Source organism: Varroa destructor, unplaced genomic scaffold (genome assembly GCF_002443255.2).
Source record: "Varroa destructor unplaced genomic scaffold, Vdes_3.0 BEIS01000007.1, whole genome shotgun sequence".
NCBI lineage: Eukaryota > Metazoa > Arthropoda > Arachnida > Mesostigmata > Varroidae > Varroa > Varroa destructor.
Window position 1 is genome coordinate 28,783,648 of NW_019211460.1, and position 18,917 is coordinate 28,802,564.

Here is an 18,917-nt window from a genome sequence, read left to right on the forward strand (position 1 = left end):
TATATAAATAAAGTTAATAATTGTCTTTTTTTTTCTTTTGACCTAGGTTTTGTTTATAGCGCTAAAATACAAATGCACCGATCCGAAATTCGATATGAACTTATGGGAAAGCTCGATATTATATTTAAGCTATTTATATGTGCAGTCGCATTAAGAGTGAACGCCCGCGAACCCCACACGCACCAGACTTCAAGTGGTGAACAATGTTTTTTTATCCACAATAGTTCTCTTTATGCTTGTAATTATTATCTTGATAATTTATGTTGTAATAGAATAATTTTACCAAGTTGAAATGATGAAATTATCGCTTAGGCAGCTACACCTTCAAGATGTCGTTCGGTTTTTTTAAAGAGAAAATGACACGCTGATAGAGCTAGATGTCTCTGCTTGTGTAGGGATCAGCTACCCACTGAAAATGCTTTGATGATTAGAAAATATATCAAATTAGTTTAAGCTAGGGCATAGATAAAGGTGGCCAAATACTGACCACCTCTTGATAACAGAATCTGATTCAGGTTGCGCGTGCGTCAACATGAGCTTGTTGTTTCGTATCGTCTGTTCTAGGTATTGGCATTATTTTACAGGACATTGAACTTGTGAAGAGATTGCTGCTAACAACAGAAGTTGTAACGATAGAGCTCAACAAGCAAACAAACAGAATTCTGAAGCAAATGTCATAGAGTCTATTTATAACATGGTATAATTTCGTATGACATTTCCATCTTTATGACCATTAGTCGATCTGTGGTACTCACATCGCCACTATTTCAAGCCTCTCACAAAACGTATTTAAGAAACGGCCAGTATTTCTAATAAGTAAGCGAGAAACTATTCTGTTGTATTTTATTAATCATTTTCGCTATCTAGATAATCTTTATTCTAACTGATCGAGTGCTTTCTCTGTCTCTTATTATTAATAAACATTTTACAGTTTTTCCCTTATGTAGTTATAGACTTTGAGTGATAACTTAATTTGTAACATTCTCGAACAGATCAAATGATAACAGGATATCCTTTGATCATATACAGGTATCTGATTAAGCTACGATAGGTAAAAATCATATGATCAATTGCATTGATCTTTATTATCTAAAATTATGAAAATTCATCGCTACGTAGTTTTGACTGCTTTCACATCCTGAGTCACCAATGTTTTGGCAAACCCTAGGACGGACAGACTGGAATTGGAGCTACGACTTCGTACACTTAAATTATTTACACAAAAAAAAATTACACAAAGGAATAAAGATAAGATTCGAGTAGTTTTTGCTACAGCTTTACAACATTTGATCCGTAGCTTCAATAGAAAACAACTTTTCGTAGCCCATAAAATCTATAAATTGTTTAACTTGAAAAGAAGCGGTACCACCTAACGTGCTGGAGCAGCCGTTAACTTAACCCGCTGAAAGGTACAAAGACCACTGTAAGCTCAAACTACAATGGTACACGCTCAAATATCGCGGTATTTATTCATTCTCATAGCTGCGGGGCTGTACTGATACTCTGTCGAAAAACAGGTTGGGTACGAACACCTTATAACGGATTCTAGCCATATCGAGTGCGCATTACGTAAGGTGTCGTCGCCGAATTGACACATTCAATCGAGCTCACCATGCTGTCGAGGGATCAAAAAAAGGGCATTTATGTTTCAAGTAATAGCGATTTGTATACTACCTCTTTTAATGAGAGTGCACGAGAAATCTGTATCGGGTGAGTCATCATTCAAAATTTGCAATAATTAATAGATACTTATAACAATAAAAACATAGATGCCTCTTATCAGTCGTACATCGGAGCTCTAAAACAATACCTGCTCCATTTACAAACAGTTCCTAGATCACAAACAGAGCTAACTTAATCAATGAAAAAAGATCAGCGGAGTTAGGCGTAAAGGTATGACATTTTATTATGCAATCGGTTAGACTAGAAAAATATATTCTCAATCAGTATAGCATAATCATTGGAAAAAATAGCACAATGAAGAATAGTTTATTTTGCCGTCGAAAAGATTAACTGTGACTGATTCAGGCCAAATTGACCACTATTGCTTAACGTTGCCCAAGCGGTTAATTTTACTATTATTGAAAAAGAAAGTGTATTGGTGTGAATTTGTCGAAGTACTCGTAGGACCACACTTGTGAAGAGCTAATATGTATTTTATTACTTTGAAAATCCTACCTTTATCGAGCCTACCGTACAAGCATCGTTATCTCGTAAATCCACGGTGATAAATTTTGTGCGAGGTATTCTCCTCCACGCAGGACACCGGTGATAACCTGAATACGTCTTCTAGTTTTCCATAAAGCTGGCCTATCCCTTAGCGGGCAAAAGCGGACACCTCTATCGCAGTTAGAACAAAATGGTTAATATTTTTTGAATCAGCAAGTTGTAGTCGGTATACTTTCAAGGCAAGCACTTCACTTAAGACTATCTCGGTTGGGGGATTTTGCTTGGCCTCTAACTATCCGCAAATCTAGGTTCTCACAGTTCTAGAATGGCTATTATTACTGCCTTCCTGGGGAGGCTTTCAGTAATCATACTGATCTTCTCTTTGCATTTTGTTTGCGTGCCTGAACCTTTAATATGGCCCAAAAGACGCAAGTCATCCGACTTGACTATATCTTTACACGCTGGGCACATAGGCTGCTAGAATGACGGAACAATGATTCTTAATGCAACGGTCAATCAAAAGTTGCTTGGCTTTGGCATTGTATGCACAACGTTGAAGACAGTGCTTTGAGCCATCTTACACTGGAAATAGCTTCTACAGATAGCTAAACTGATTACTTTTCTTACACAGGAATTGTAAGTACTTTACAAATGGCTTCTGTAGTGGCTCTAGCATCTAAACGTCCGCTGATCAAATTATCTAGCACAATTACACTGATCCAAATCCATGCGAAGGGCCTAAGGTCTAACCTCATTCCTTTTATTACCGTTATTAACCTTATACATTTTTTGACGGATGGCAATAAGCTGTTGGAACCGTAAAACAGCTCCACGATACGGATGCACTTACGCTCTTACCTCCGGATGATATTCAGTTTGGCTTTGAAAAAAAGGTATGAGTAAGCGCAATATTTGACAAAGGATTTGAAGATACACAATTACTGCAATTTCATCATTAAATGGCATAAACCGCATTAGAACCGTTCTTAGTTTATGTTGTAATACAATGCAAGCACATTTTTATAAAAAAAAAAAAAAGGAAGGGTGTTCCATACAATAAGCTGGCTGAACAAGCGAACATAAAAGCTTTTATACAAACCTCCAGGTATGTACAGGTATCTACAGGTAATTGGATATTTTATCATTTGACTTCGTGTAGATTGGTCCGATCGTGTTGCACGGACAGGCAAAATTGCATGATGGAACGGGAGCAGGGCTAGATATGATTCACAGGGTTGGTGCGTATATTTATTAAAATGTTCAAAGTTTTTAGAAAGTTTCATACAAATTAAAAGAATTCGTAATACACTGTGAAACCTAGAATAACCGTAAGATACCAGAAGAATGTGAGAGAGATGAACAGAGACACCTCTCTCTTTTTTTCGACTTTAAACTAAAAGATGCCGTTTGATCTATCTTTTAGCCAAACGTCAAGGCCCTCGATGCATAATTTTTACGCATGGTTTAAAAGTATATAGATATGTGGTCTATTCGGCTTCTTTAATTCAGAACACGAAATCTGCATATTTATTGGACCCATAATCCACATAAACATCAAATGCGCATAACAATGCCAGCGGCCCCATATGATTAGATTACAATACCTAACGATGATTTGCGTACTTTACACAGGAGATGCCTCTGTGGATATTTTTAACGATAGCTCGGTAAAGGTTAAATGTTGCCTCGGAATGGACGTAATTGAACGCAATTGATATTACGGCACTATTACCTGTATGGATTTTGAGCCTTCCGTCAAGATGGACTCGCACACTGGCTACATCACTGTCGACGCAGAAATCGACCGTAATGCCCTCGGTAGAGTTGAGGTGAAACGTTTCACGATCAGGCATGTAATCAAACCGGTGTTCAACTTATTTCCTCAATAATCCTACCTAACTTCTCATCGCGTGCGCTCCCAACTGCGTTTAAGATCCTTATAAATATTTCATTTCTCCAGACCGACGTGAATATGTAGAAACCATGCAGCCACTATTGAAGAAAATCTGCAAAGGCTACGCTAGATGCAACTCTCATCCTCAGCTATCTTGTTCACCTAGAAGAGTTGTTTTTTCAGTTGTATCGGGGGGGGGGGGGGGTGAAATCCGAAAAGACGATTTCCCACGGACCTATTTCCGTCAATTAGATAGTAGTAGTGAATAGGCAACTGAAAATTAATCTGAGAGCAAATGCTATTAGTGAATATAAAATCTGTTTTGGCCACTTTTCTAACATAAAAATAGGTTTAATGTAAGTGGAGAGCCGATAAGTTTAGCAGGTCGCGAGAGGAAATCGGAGGACTGCTCTGAAGATTAATATTATAATTGCATTTTGCATAATTATCTCTATAGAGATTTCGAAAAGCTGCAGGTGAAGTTCTCAGGCCTCGGCCCCATAATGTTTCTGACTAATCTTCTCGTAGCCCCGCTAGTGGAAGTTCTAACGCCGATTATCAAGAAAGCCGCTCAAGTTGCGGAGTACATTGAACTTAACGGCGATGAATCATCAATTAATGTGTTTGAAGCACCTCAATAATCTTGCATGGTTTACTCTAAAGTGTAACAACATAGCAGGTCATTTGGGCACGTCGGTAATCTAAAACAGTGTCATTTAAAAAAAAATCACATATAACAACCGTAATTTACGTACAAAAATGAGTAAATTATCGTATGACTGACTGATCGAATTTTCGCTTTGGTAGCACTAAAATACACTGATATTAAATAAAGTGATAATATATTTAATTTTTACTCTTTAATTTAACACTTTGTTTGTTTTGTGACTTCTCTAATGGTACTAGCTTTGAAATGATTAGCTGCTCCCGTTGGCTTCCACGTGAAGACATATTTCGTTTCGTGCTGGGAGCCAGTAATCTGAAGTGATATTTCATGATATGGGTACCAGACATGAACCACGAAAAACCCATTAAAACTAGAAAAATTTTCAAGTTCAGAATATGACTTTGATTTATTTTAAATAAAAATACCGATTATAAGAATTACACACATCTAGCTACAAGTCTGGTCGTGTATTAACATGTGCATTTGTAGGCAGTTCTACTGGTTCTTTGTTTCGTTGCTGATATCATTGTTTTAGATAGCTGGGTCAAGCTTGTTTATTTGAAGGTTCTTTTCTTGTGTCGCGTCTTGGGACGTGACCGAGAACGCCGTAGTCATTTCCGTGATAGTTAACGCCGCGCTCCTATCACCGCCTTCACCTCCATGACGCGATCCTGCGTGGGCGTGACGACAGTACGACCTATGGCCCAAATGACGACGACGCTGAAAGCAGCGGCTGCATGAAACAAACAAATTTTAGATTCTACAACCAGTAAGTATATTTAACTGACAGAGCTCTAAGTTAAGATAATCTATCGTCAAACGCTTGACATTGTATAAAGCCACGGTATTCTGACTTCAGCAATCACAGTTGCAGTAATCGTTATTACGTAGCCTACACGTCTCGAAGATGGCGGAGCGATACCTTAGCCGGGTATTACTCTGGCGGGCCGGCTCTTATACCGAAAGAAAATTAAGAAATCTTAATCCTGCACTGCTTATTTTGAAATTGCGATTAAATTATTTAGAATAAAGCCGATAGATATTAACGGATTTATCTTTTACCTACTTAGTTTACTAATAGCAGACTATTATGTTATTAATGTCTAATAACTGAATCTATTTGATAGCGCACAGCGTCATAGTGCTCAATAATATAACCACAGATTTAGCTAAATTGAGTTCAACGAACTCCACTGATGTCAACGACTTCAAATGATACATTCACATACATTATTCCGAACAAAATTTAAAATGAGCCAACTGACAACAGTAACCTAAGTGCTTTCCTGAAGTTCTCGCTAATAGTGTAATAAACCAGAGGGTGAAGTACAACAGGCAGTAGAAGCATAGCTTCAGATATGCGCTGCAAAGATTCGTGGGCACCAACTACTTCCGTAACCTGAAAACGATAAATATCAACAGGTGTCTTCCGTCAGAGTATCTTTTTCTGTTCTACTATGTATAATAGAGGCGATTCTTACAGCGGTACAATCCAAAATCTTTGTCTTATCTAAGTACACTCTTAACTGATTGGCTGACTAGCTTCGGCCGACCCATATGCGTCTTAGAATTTTTCATGGTAGATATCGCTTTAATATACGTAAAGATTTTTTTGTGAACTTACCTTTGTAGAAAGATTATAACTGTTACAGTATAACTAAACACTCTTTATCATACCTTGTGAGGAGCGGTACAGATAGCATACGACGCAATGAGTAGGATCACTAGAAGGACGATTCTGTTCATTGTTCGGGTGGACGACTTCGCTGGACTCGAGCGTAGACGTACCATAAGGATGGTACACAATGCAATGAAGAGAAGCAACGGGATCAAGTATGCCGCAAACGACGTCAATCTAACAGTGTTTCATCATCCCGCCACTATTACATTACTACATTTATTTATTCTGTTGATCCCTTCTACAGAGAACGATACTGCAGAAAGCTTACAATGCTTTATGCTAGTTTACAATCTATTGACTTAATTGATATTAACGGAAAGTTTAATCCATTTTTATATATATGGACATGAATGTTTTACGGTTCCGGGTTTGCAAAGTTCATTCGACCAAATAGTGTACTGCAAAAGTTGAGGGAGTTGCATTTACAGCAAGAAAAGGAATCTTATATACAGAAAGTTTTTTTTTGCTAAATTTAAAAGCATACAAAACATTTTCTCTTTTAAATTTCTAAGAGAAGTTATTGCGTTTGAGTAATAACATATACCTTGGCTTAGTACGACGAGGATATGTATGTATATGCATATACATAAATTATTACGGTTTAGTAGATAACAGCATCCTTTTACCCTAAACTTCACATTTAAAATAGCTTTCAGACAGTGGTACTATTAAAAATAATCTCCAGCTTGTTGATAGAAGGCAAACACACTATCCCTCAGAGACAGTAAAAACAAACAATAGGCTCGAATAAATCCCCTCGCGTATGTCACTCTTCTCAAATGATGAAACCTGTCCTGAGGCAGAGCCACATTAATGTATCAACTAGTTTCTTGTTTAAGCGACTATATACACACTCCGACGACGAAGTCACTCAATGGAAGTGAGCTCTATAGAATGACATTATGAAATATCGACAAACCTTAGTCTAAATTCTCATGATGGTCAGAGATCTGTCGTGTTAGCGTATAAGCAGTACCTCCATTCAAGCCCGTTGAGACGATATACGCAGTCTCGATGGAGCAAATCGCCGCTTCTTGACGTAAAAAGATAGAAACTCTGTGATATTGGAGCAAGAACGCATACCGACATTGTGGCCAACGATGGGTGCCTAACCGATAGTAACAAACAAATTGTGAAAAACAGGACAAGCTAAGCCTAAAAAAGCCATTTTTTATTATAAGGTTAGCGAAAAATTAGCAAACTACCTCAGAGACCGGTTTGCTACTTTGCCGCACCAAATAAATCCGCAGATCAACATAACAAATCTAATACTATTGAGCTAGACAAACATACGTCTTTGATGTCGCGGCACTGAATTCACAATAGCATTAGCGTTGTACTTAAGCCGTCAGTTAGAGCGGTAGCTTTCTCTCGGAAGTCAGTACTACTAGCAAGCAATTAAGAAAAAAAGGTGGTACCTTTTAAGTAACATGGTGTGCGGGTCTCTGGGAAACAATATTGTCAACGCCCGATCTAACGTCATAATCCAAAGAATCCCAAATGTAGCACCAACGAACGTGGCGCGGGCAAAATGAACGAAAGGACATACTACAGCATAAGCTCTACGATACTCAAAAACGTACGGTTGATCAGTCTCTTCAATACGATCATCTGTGCATTGAAAAAATATACAGATCATTAATTATAACGTGTATATAGAGGTTTATATATATGATGCCCTAGTAATATGGGAACGACTGGAAGTGCAGGAATGAGTGAAGATTATCATTCTAACCAATTAGTAGCCTGCTACCCACACGAAAAACCGGTATAAACGTTACAGGCTCATAGATAAAGAATAAATTCAGCTAATTAACTAGAACGCGACCGGGGGCTTTGCGCCGTGCCCACACTGGCGGCGGCTCCCATTCAGTTATCAGATAACATCTGTACAATTAAACTAAGTATATATATATATATATAACGCAGATGAAGAACTTTACCGATGACTTAAACTGGAGTAATCGTTTAAAACATTAAAGTCTGGTCACATTTTGCAACTGACACTCAATAAAAATGATTTATGAAGTTTCACTTTATTACTAACAAATAATGTGCACGGCTGACTAGAAACTGCGCCTCTTTAGGCACAGGCGCACGGATACCACGTGTCTAATAGACTAAGCTGAAAGTTGGGTACTTCAAACATTGGTAGGACTGTACTTACGTGTCCAGGCAATCCAGTCAAAAATGGTCAGCGTTCCTAAAACAATCGTTGTGAAGACGTGAAGAACGAACAGGTTTCGTACCAACGTGTTAACTGTCGACCTAAGCAGTTTTGGCACTTGGAGAAATACTAAAATTGCTCCCAGATTAAGGATTAGGCCTCCAGCCAACAACAGGATCGTTAAAGATATAATTCCATGACTAACGTAAGGGTCGACAATGGAAGATGTGGTGAAGAACAATTCAGCCTGATCCATGGAGACAAACCTAATAGAATCGATAAATACGGAGCTTTTAATATCTCTCATTGGATACCTGCTTAAAACAGGGCTAGCTCTGCGAAAAGCGACTGACATGACAACATAACTCAACAGCATTTTTTAGGAAATCTGGCAGATCAAGTTCCCAAATTTGTCCATGCTGAGGTGAAAATGAATCGAGTGATGTGCAAGAAGTTCCCGAAATTGGAAACAACTAGACATAGCAAATTTGTTTGAATGAATATTAAGGAGAAACATAGTAAAACGGGACATGTACTATGCACGGACTTCTATTCGAATTTGATTATACATTGTGAAATAGCAAATTCGTGTCCTTTCGTAGGAAGTTACAGATTATTTAAAAATTAGCTTCAACTAGCTAACGAACTTTTCACTTCAACAACTTCAATGAATAGGAACTGCAAAAATAACAAAATAAAAAAGAATGCTTCTGCGGCATCAGTTGCTAATCTGCTATTCATTTTACGGCGCCAATTAAATATCACAATAAAGCAACACGTGTCTGCTATTCGCTTCGAGTGTCATCGTGGACCATTAACAGGTCAAATCATTGCCAAAAACAGGTTGACACATAAACGTTTACGTACTCCGAAAGCACACGCGGCAGTGTAACTTTTGCTATACTCTCAAAAGTACTAATAGAGCTACTCAGATAGGCCTTTATACAATAAGTGAAAGGGACGCTGCAAAACAAGATGAAGAACAATCTCGTTTTGTTTTCGAAAGTAGGCGTACGTAGACCTATCTCATTTCAACAGTGTTTACGTCATCGTCAGCTGAGTAACAATAAATGCAGACCAACCATGCGATAACGCCGCCCACGGAAAAATGAAGCATTATATACGTTGATGTATGTTACACTGCTAGTAGTAGAATAACGCTACTTAAGTGGCTATATTGATTCCGGACGAAACACTAGAATTATTATTATCATATTAGCGGATTAGCATCGTATGACCATGAGCTCGTTGAAGACAACCGATTATATCGAAGCTCTTACCATTATATCACATAAATTCATTATAATTTTCTATAAAACCATAATCGTTTTGGCATTACTGACGCTAACAATTCAAAACTGCATTTTCGACGGTGTTGAAAATGACAGCTAGAATAAGGATGAAATTACTACGTAAAATTATTCACACACTCTATTTATAAGCATCAAACAAACGACAGTAAATTAATTCATTCAACCTTGTGTTTGACCTAAACAATGTAATCGCTCTAAGTCGGCAGTATAATTGCAAACTGATTGTAGCAAAAGACGTCGCAGACTAGAAAGCTTCTCTTATTGAAGTACGCGGCAGAATTACGCTAACGTAGGACAGAATGTGTTCATAAAGGACGCTTCTAACATTATATATTACTGGTTGCCTTAAGAACTTGTCACCTGGAGCCCTTGCCACTTCAGAATTTTTGTCTTTTCTGCAAAGGAAAGGCTCCAAAGAAGGTCTTTGAAGATCAGTAAGTGCAGGTTGACCGCCAAGTCTTCGAGCTACAAGACATCCTTGAGGCTACAAAAATGGCTACAGAAGCTGAACGAAAACCTGCTCATTAGCGAGAATCCAAGGCTCTACCATTTTCCTAGAAATTTTGTATCACAAGCAAGTACCAAGTGATCATACCTCGTCATCATGTGTTTAGCTAAATTACAGCCATTATACTAACGTATATATCAGTGTATCCCTTAGCCAGTTAGAAATTCAAAAACACTAAGGTAACCTATGTTGCACCATCTCTGCTTAGCAAAATAATAATTGTAACCGAAAAAGACAATCTGTCACTCCGTTTCGTAAAACGGAGCCGTTTATATAGACGACTGAGAAGGCCTGATATTTGCGGACTCCGAAACTTATCGAAAGCCGGTCAGTTTAATAAACAAAAAAAAACACATGAGCCCGTCGTAATGGATATGTTCAGGCCAGAATCAAATTCGTAGACGCCTGTCGTTTGTCAACGACATTGCTTCAGGTAACATTGGTCCGGAGTACACCATTTTAAATTGTCTCACTTGTAGGGCCTGAAAGGCCATAACAAAACGTACTCCTCCTACTAAAGCTAAACAAGAACTCAGTTCGGTTTTACCATAGCTTATATATATTGTGATGTGCGTAACGGAACAGAGGAAGAGTCTCATGCTGCAAAAAAGACGTTCAGACGTTCAACATTTTCCAAAACGTTAATTGTACATTTTCATAGAGGAAGTGCTTATTTACAAACAATTTAAACACCACAAAGACCAGGTGTGTAAGGTAGATACACGCACGTTTTTCATGCTAATAAAAAAAACTCAAAGTTCGGACCTAAAATATAACCATTGGTTGCAGGTTAAAACCTTCTCTTAGAACAACGTTGTTAAAACACACGCAATCATATACATATAATGTGTCATACATTGAGTAGAAATGGATAACCATTCTACCCATTTTCCCTGTATATAACATACTGAACATACATGTATATATACATACAGTGTGCGAACACACACATATACGCAGTTTGTGTACGGTTGCTATAACTGCTCATATTATAGTATCAAATAATTAACATTGTAGATTTACATGTATGTCTGCAGGGATAGCTTCGAACAAGATGTTACATACTTTCACAAAATCGTCCGTATTGGTCCTACAATGTTCTCTGTCTTGTTTTCTTATATTCACATAACGTTGTAACAGGCTAAAATAGAACTATACTTGAAATATTAAAACAAAATCCTTGAAATTACGGTAGATACGTATTATTATACGCCTACGTATGTGAAAAGTATTTTTTTGGCATAAATTTTCCGTGCAAGTATAAGGTTGGACAGACGATGTAGCTATTTACAAATATAATAAGAATAAAGACAGGCAGCAAAAAAGGGTAAATAATTCCTTAGTAAAACTAAAAAAAGATTACCGTAAAGAACTTAGAGTGCACAAACTTAAGCTGGAAAATTCTTAACATTCGAACAAGTCCCTGCTCATGTCCTTCGAGGCCATTGATTGACGAAATTGAAAGATAAATAGTTAAATAGAGAGAGAATATGGTTTATTAAATGAAATGTAGTCATTTTCGTTATGATCTTCGGTTTGCATTGGTATACCCAAAGCGTTGAAGTTGATCAGTCGACAAAGAGCCTTCAATTTACAACTGTACATTCCACATAATCTAGTTCATTCAGAGTCGACTGAAACATAAGTTAAAAGGACGTAAATACAACTAATTCAAGCTTTTGGCTAGCGTTTGTTTGTAGAGAAGCAGGAAAAATCAGGACGATTAATTTGAAGCCATTTTTTGTTACACCCTGAAAGGATGTCACTGCTGTATACAGCCAAAAAGAAACATTGCAATTATGCCTATTATAACGAATTTATCACATAAGCATATTACAAGTGCTCTTCTAGAAACACAATATCCTATACATAAAAAACTAACGATTTATCAATACTTTGTAACAAATGAATGCCAGAATCAGGCAACCCTCATTCTTTACTTTTTGGCCGCCTTAATTTTGTCGCTACAGCTAAACTCTGCTCTGTACAATCGGCAATCAAGTGTGTGAGTTAACATGGTGAGAAAAAGTAACTATATTATAGTTGTTGTGAAATATAACTGCACAGAAGTTGTACATAGTATTGATCAAAAGACATCTGGGTCGATTAGTTTAGCAGGTAAAGTTGAGGGCTCAAGGCCCTCTTAAGAGCCTCTCCGGGTCATTCTATCACATTTTGGACAGAACCCTTCAAATTTTCGAAAGCAGTCGTGATGAAATACGGAAAGACATTTCGGACAACGAGTTGTACTATCGCGATGTATTGGGAAAAGTATTTCGGTCGAAGAGCAAAGCTCGCATATGAAACCCTTCTTTCGGCAACCCTAAAAGCAGACAAAAGTATAAGGTAAAACGTGATTTAATATAACCAAAAACGTTTGTCTTTGATAAAATTTGCCACGATTGTAAACTAGGAAATCCACTTGCTACTCGAACTGCAAAAATGAAGGTGATGCAAGTCGTTACCTGAATAAACTTACCTCGCATTCTTTAGTGATGTGCGCTTCAAACGCATTTATCACCTGGTGTAAAAACTTGAGCAGAGTGCCTTGCTCAAGATCAATCAGATCCTGCATCGAGTACATGTTAGTGTTCTCCACAAAATGTTGACGCTTCCATAGCAGCCAGAGTAGTTTTTTCGATTGGGCTATGTGACACGAGGTTAGGTATTTCTTCATCTTTTGCAAGTCCTCTCGAAGCGTCTGTCGGTAGTTAGAAAATTTACACCAAACAACTGTTACGTTATGCTATCTTCCGATAAGTACAAATATCGCACGATGCCAACATAAATAGGAAGAACACTCTCCGCCAAACACACAGCGCACATAGCCTACGCACCTTAACAGCAGACAATTCTTCAATGTGGCTAAATAGGTACGGATTGAGCTTCTCGATATCGAGGACAGATCGTTTCACCATAAGCCGAAGAAATTGAACGCAACCCCGGCAAACCTGAATAACGCACACAATTAAGCATAATTAACATGCGCCTACCGCATATCCACTAGCTTTTTAATGTCATTCTATGATCATTCTGAGGATAATATTTATAAAATTAATTTTTTCATTTTCCTTCCATTAGATCAGGTTTTTAAAAATTGTGTCCGATAAAAAACGACAATACATAAAGATCGTCTATTTCCATTATATCTTACTTCTATACATGTGCATCTACTTGTACTGTACAAAAATCGAACAACTTAAGCAACTATGAAACATACTTTCCTGGGTTCGAAATCCCAGTTGTGCACAACTCTGGCCGGAATGACCACTTCAGTGTTCCAGTGACACCGATTACAGAACCAGCGGCCGCAAGAATCGCATAGCCTGCGGGCGGCCTCCATTTGTGGTAAAAGTCGCAATGGACCTGGGGGCATTAGCGATGACCGACACTCTTGGCATTTAAATTGCTGTACGGACAAACCCATTTCGGGACATAGTTGCAGTTCGTATTTGTGCTCCTGTAAACATTAGTGCTTTGAACATTGTTTACTTTTCCGAACGTACCATTGTATAATCGAAATGGATTACCAGACATAATAAATACAGCGTTGAATATCGGTTTCCGTATGCTGCCTTCAAAGATATGTATGGGTGGTTATATTTGGCATTGACGCGTGTAAGATTTTCGCTTGTTTTGATCACACGTTCTTCGAGAATTTTCCTCTGATGCACGATAAGGTCGTACACGACAGTGCCACAGTGCAAATTAAGTCAGTATTAAACTTACAATAATCGTAACAAATTAGTCGTAGTGCTTACCTTCAAATAAGCGCAGCTTCTAGTAATTGAGTTGAGGCATCTTTGGTGACATTTGTAGCGGCATTCTAAGATGAACATAAAATCAACATAATTTTCCTGTCAAATAAAATTTCAAAGTGTGTCTTATTCAAATTGACTGATATAAAAAATTCCTATTACACAGTTTTCGGACATAAGGGCGAAAGCAAAATAAGTGTAGACACTTGCGCCCACATCATGTTTAACTAATATTAATCGTTTAAAACAGTTATAAATTCATTTATTTTGTTATTTATTTACTACAGCTTCGAGGTTTACTAGTTCTAGAATGAATTATGAGTACAGAATCAAACGGTCACCTTATCACTAATGTCCTAGATCATTATAAATTCAACTTCGTTAACTGAGACAAGTACTCGGAACGGAGAGATCTGTATTTAAGAAATTATTGGAAGTTAAAAGAAGTACTTCAAAATAACCATAGTATACATTGATTATAATACATGCATAAGTCCTTGGTCTCGTGAGGTGTCAAGAGTAATAGGTTAATGCTTGTTCATACAATTTAAAGAAGATCACGATGTATTTGATCGTGAAACAACTAGTCATTATTACAGCAAAAGCTCTAAGCTCAAAGGGCGATCTTTTATCAGAAAGGAGTAACTCACTGTCACATGTGTAGTACTGATTGATTCCGATATTTACAAAGTCCCATATGCGTGTACAACACTTTTCACAAAACGAATCACTGTCTTCTAGGCTGCACGAAACAAATACGTGTCCCATTATCGTAAACGATTCTTCCAATGATGGAGTCTGCGGCCCATGCTAAAGAACGATTACAAGGAAAATATTGCAATTTTTATTACATGTGTGCCAGATGACGCCCGTTACACGACTGTTAAAAGTTTTTAGCAAAATCATTATTATAATTAATTATTATTGTTTTTGCCTAATTGGGTTTACAAACGTACCCGCATTTCCTGTAGCTTCCAGCGCAAGTCAATCAGTTTACCGATGAGATTGTACCTTTTGTCGGAATGCTCCTCTGAGTCCAAGATCATCTGCTTACATTTTTCAATTGCTAGCTCAAGTTCGGACTCGGTATTGATCGAAGAAAAGATTCCTTCCAAACCCGCAAAATGCTCCTCGTTTATAGAAAACATGCTTTGTGGGCTACATCCTGTGTATAAACGCAGCATAAAAAGTACTTAACTAATGAAGAAACTAAGTTAAAGAAGAAACTTTGTTCATATGATTGTATGCCATTATACTGTTATATACAATCTGCGTAGAGCTTTTTGAGCTTATTTATGCTTACAGGCGCTTACCTGTTAGATTTGTTTGTGTTGCCGGCGGAGGTGGGGAATCAGATGCTCTGCTGGTGCCCTCGCCTGTCAAGGTCGTCTTGACCATGTCGCCCAGTTTTCCGGCGAACTCAGAAATTCCAAACGTGTTCATTTACTCTCTAACTACAACGCTCAGAAAACACACAATTCAAGAAATATCAGTACAGTATAAGGCGGTGCTAGAACGATAATACAGGGCCTATTTTGCCTCCTTTGCTACACGCATAACGAAAACCCGTTGCCAAAAGAATCTTCGTAGGTAGTAATCTTATTCATTCGATCTAATAGACTTGCTCAATGGGACTCTACTGGCCGTTCTGTAGACTTTACATTGTAGTTACCAGTAGAACCATACAAAAATTAAACAGCATTATTGGACAACCATAGCTCTGAAAAGTACTCAAAGTAATCAAGATACAGTAAACACTATCTCCTACCCCAAGAATATATTGCTTAAGAATAGTGCGCAAACAGTCTCAAAAATATCATAACAAAATATGTGAGAAACATACTTCATGGATTATTTTGTTTTTATGGACATTTGTATCTTCGCTTGAACCTCAATTAGGACCTTTGAATGAATAATGAAATAGAGATGAATACGCGACGGTTATATATTTACTGTATATATTTCCTCTGTTAAGACATGTTTCCTTTTGTGCCACAACACAAAGGATCCGTGTTCAATCCAGACACATATATTCGATGTCAGTTGAAAGCCGACTCGATTTACACCTGTCTACCAATAGTTCGCCGATTGGTAGCTTATCCTAACAACAGCTCGGTAATAAGGTTACCACCTTCAACGTGTTCTTACTAGCTTCGACAATGCGATTTATGCATGTTAATGGGACGTTGTTAGAAGGTCAACTTGAACCCAAAGGGCGCGGCCACGTTTTCTGCTCTTTGTTAAAAAATGCTCTTCCATCGCATTTTACTCTAAACGGTAACATACGATGAAAAAAGTTAAAATAAGGAAAACGTAACTACATAACGAAGCTCTTTTCAGGCATATCTGCGCATTTTTTTTTCAAAGATACATAGCATATACACGAAAAAAGATACGTAAATTTGTCACTTATTTTCTATATCTGTATAAGGAATAGCAGTTTGTGATAACGATGTAACGACGCAGCTGGTGCCCACATTTTTTTTAGAAAAACCGTAGCTGATAGTTGAAGAAACCGCGCAAATCGGTTTCTTTGTTTGGTGTAATCATCCTGTAATCAGGTTTCACATTATACTGACGGTAACTGGGGCACCGTAGAACAATTTAGGTACTTGGAAAATGTTCGTAGACGTAACAAGCGGTTCACCAAATTGATTTTATACGAATCTTTTCTTATAAGACTAAACATTGAATAATTGCTGTTTTACCTACTGAAGGCACGGCAAAGCTAATGCAGAGGAAGAGTGCTGCGCTGCGTATATTAGAAACAAGCAAGGCGCTATATGATATTACTGTACATCACTGCATTAATGATTTAATTCCAATAAAGCTTAACTGTTATCGTTTATGAATGCTTGTAAACAGAATTGTTCAATGCTGGCTATCCTTATAAATACACGATATATTTAGCGATGTTAAAAAGCATTACATTTAAAGCTAACACTCCGCTCTAACCGAAAGCTTGATCTAATTGGCATCAGCTCAGCTTAATTTGCTTAACCATTACGATAATTCTAACTGCTATAATTCTTAAATCTTAAAACGTTTAACTCTGTAATGTTAAACCTTGTATTTAAATGTGTTAAAGCATCCAATCACATCAAATCTCCTTCACGTAAAGGTGCGTATGCAACAATGTGATAGAGGCTCTAAAAGTTGTCATTCGGTACCTGTTTATTTTTTTTGTTTTGATAAAGGTCAGTGACGAATATTTCATCCAACAAAATTCATGCACTGCCAAATCTTCTATATAGGGGGTCTCACAATACTGAACGTTTTGAGTTTCCATACTTGGACTGCTCTTTCATTTTACAAGCTGTATTGTTGTCAAAGCGCCTTTTGTCTTTGCCATAGATTGGCCAAGCTCAATCTAAGTTCTACCGCAGTGGCAGCGTCTTTAAAAATTGTTCCTTTTTTTTCAGTCGGAATTATAGTGGACGGAGAATATATAGCATTTCGAAGGCGACGATAAAGAGATTTCGAAGGTATAATTATTCAGCGGCAGCCTGTTCGTTCCATTTGGGTTCTAATATTATTTGTTTTTCATTGACACCGAAGACATTTGCGCTCCAGCGCTAAACATCATCTGATTCGTTGTTTATCCGATGCGCACTTAAACTCATTGAGAACTGTTAAAGCAACATATTCCTAAATACTTTACCATTTCACCAAAGAACAAATTCTTCACCGTTTCCATAGAATTGATTATTGCTCACATCAGTTCACTGCTCAGAAATGGAAATGCGATCTAGTAATGGGTAAGGACTGGCAATACGCAAGTTGTCCTATAGCATAGTCCACCTCGCAATATTGCTTGGTACTCAAACAACGCATGGCTCTTAATAGTCCAACCATAATTACATGGACAATTTATTTTTACGATCATTGCATCCTTTGACGCCATCATCGTACCATGACGCCTTCTTTTCTGCTGTTTAGATTTAGTGCGAGTCACATCAACATCACAGGGAAACATGAAAAAGGGCCCAACATAGAATCTGCCATACATAGAAACACTTGGTTTGATCAGTGTTTAACAACAATTACAGTTGATTCAGGCATCGAGCACTTTATTGATTAAGTTCCGCAGAGTGCGTAGTCGATTTTCACTTTAATGTGTGTGGCCTGGCTACGATAATAAAGTAGCGCGTAGAGATCAACAAGGTCAAGCAAAACTATTTTCCACATAACCTTTTTCTTAATTCAGTAATTGGTTAGGGATATGTCGTCGCAATTTACCTAAATCCACGCTTATTTTCGAATTATATTCTATTAAAATATGGAACCAATGAGCTGGTGGAGCACTATATCAAATGAATATCGAAAACTAAAAGTTAAGTAGATGAGCTTGTCTTCACTGATGCAGCGGTCCCATTTCCTTAGCTTACATGTCCACTGGAGTTTAATCCGGTCATCTAAAACCAACACTTGTAATTCAGAAGGGCATGACTTGATAAAAACTTATTTCCCACGCGATTCGTCTCTTGTCCAGATAGAATGCTCATGGACCCTTCCTTTGTTTAAAGCTTGGGAAGTACGGACAGTTGCAAGTCGAACGGAATTTTTGCCAACGATTTTCGTGGTAAGAACCTTACGTTAGTAGGAAGTGCGTAGAGCAACTCGTCAGAAACTATTGTTGATATTATTGACACTTCATAGTTACAATGTAGTCCACCAGATAGACACCACAAACACTCGGAAATCCTACTAATTTTAGGAAGGATGATCCAATCATGCGGGAATAGTGCCGAAAGGTTTTC

General features: G+C 37.7%; 3 protein-coding genes and 1 long non-coding RNA gene across 9 annotated transcripts; 1 reads left to right on the top strand and 3 right to left on the bottom strand.

Annotated features, from left to right (window-relative positions):
- Positions 1-827: 827 nt before the first annotated feature.
- LOC147754543 (uncharacterized) lies at positions 828-3,896 on the bottom strand. Its single transcript, XR_015316828.1, has 2 exons — positions 2,179-3,896; positions 828-1,615 (listed from the first exon to the last, which is right to left on the bottom strand). It is a non-coding gene; the product is annotated as an uncharacterized LOC147754543 (long non-coding RNA).
- LOC111254472 (mite allergen Lep d 7-like) lies at positions 1,519-4,913 on the top strand. Its single transcript, XM_086974593.1, is given in 5 exon segments — positions 1,519-1,710; positions 2,977-3,062; positions 3,329-3,407; positions 3,802-4,018; positions 4,521-4,913. Coding segments are annotated over 5 exon segments (633 nt in total). The 5' UTR covers positions 1,519-1,643; the 3' UTR covers positions 4,705-4,913.
- Positions 4,914-5,109: 196 nt separating this feature from the next.
- On the bottom strand, positions 5,110-11,731 carry LOC111253608 (uncharacterized). 4 transcript variants are annotated; one of them, XM_022813285.2, is made up of 7 exons: positions 9,446-11,731; positions 8,579-8,844; positions 7,830-8,022; positions 7,388-7,519; positions 6,408-6,585; positions 6,005-6,129; positions 5,110-5,463 (listed from the first exon to the last, which is right to left on the bottom strand). In XM_022813285.2, the coding sequence occupies exons 2-7, from the start codon at positions 8,832-8,834 to the stop codon at positions 5,262-5,264; spliced, it is 1,086 nt and encodes a 361-aa protein (XP_022669020.1). In that variant the 5' UTR covers positions 8,835-8,844; positions 9,446-11,731; the 3' UTR covers positions 5,110-5,261. The 4 variants fall into 4 exon arrangements, with proteins under 4 accessions (XP_022669020.1, XP_086830696.1, XP_086830697.1 ...); XM_086974570.1 differs by lacking the exon at positions 9,446-11,731 and adding an exon at positions 9,226-9,437; XM_086974571.1 differs by lacking the exon at positions 9,446-11,731 and having other exon boundaries at positions 7,995-8,022; positions 8,579-9,437.
- Positions 11,732-11,872: 141 nt separating this feature from the next.
- On the bottom strand, positions 11,873-18,891 carry LOC111253607 (differentially expressed in FDCP 8 homolog). Of its 3 annotated transcripts, XM_022813282.2 has the most exons (10): positions 18,546-18,679; positions 17,819-17,882; positions 15,471-15,611; positions 15,114-15,322; positions 14,808-14,967; positions 14,161-14,225; positions 13,620-13,859; positions 13,237-13,350; positions 12,879-13,100; positions 11,873-12,722 (listed from the first exon to the last, which is right to left on the bottom strand). In XM_022813282.2, the coding sequence occupies exons 3-10, from the start codon at positions 15,598-15,600 to the stop codon at positions 12,543-12,545; spliced, it is 1,320 nt and encodes a 439-aa protein (XP_022669017.1). In that variant the 5' UTR covers positions 15,601-15,611; positions 17,819-17,882; positions 18,546-18,679; the 3' UTR covers positions 11,873-12,542. The 3 variants fall into 3 exon arrangements, with proteins under 3 accessions (XP_022669017.1, XP_086830695.1, XP_022669016.1); XM_086974569.1 differs by lacking the exons at positions 17,819-17,882; positions 18,546-18,679 and adding an exon at positions 18,753-18,891; XM_022813281.2 differs by lacking the exon at positions 17,819-17,882 and having other exon boundaries at positions 18,546-18,691.
- Between the last annotated feature and the right edge of the window lie 26 nt (positions 18,892-18,917).

What these genes read in the sequence shown, in the direction of transcription:
- LOC111253608 (XM_022813284.2), bottom strand. Translation starts at nt 8,954, where the DNA reads ATGCTGTTGAGTTATGTTGTCATGTCAGTCGCTTTTCGCAGAGCTAGC. An exon ending in TCTGTACCGCTCCTCACAAG is followed by an intron (nt 6,130 to 6,407) that starts GTATGATAAAGA and finishes TATCGTTTTCAG; the next exon opens with GTTACGGAAGTAGTTGGTGC. An exon ending in AACTTCAGGAAAGCACTTAG is followed by an intron (nt 5,464 to 6,004) that starts GTTACTGTTGTC and finishes TGTTTCATGCAG; the next exon opens with CCGCTGCTTTCAGCGTCGTC.
- LOC111253607 (XM_086974569.1), bottom strand. Translation starts at nt 15,600, where the DNA reads ATGAACACGTTTGGAATTTCTGAGTTCGCCGGAAAACTGGGCGACATG. An exon ending in TCAGTACTACACATGTGACA is followed by an intron (nt 14,226 to 14,807) that starts GTGAGTTACTCC and finishes TGTTCATCTTAG; the next exon opens with AATGCCGCTACAAATGTCAC. An exon ending in AAGAATTGTCTGCTGTTAAG is followed by an intron (nt 13,101 to 13,236) that starts GTGCGTAGGCTA and finishes AACTACCGACAG; the next exon opens with ACGCTTCGAGAGGACTTGCA.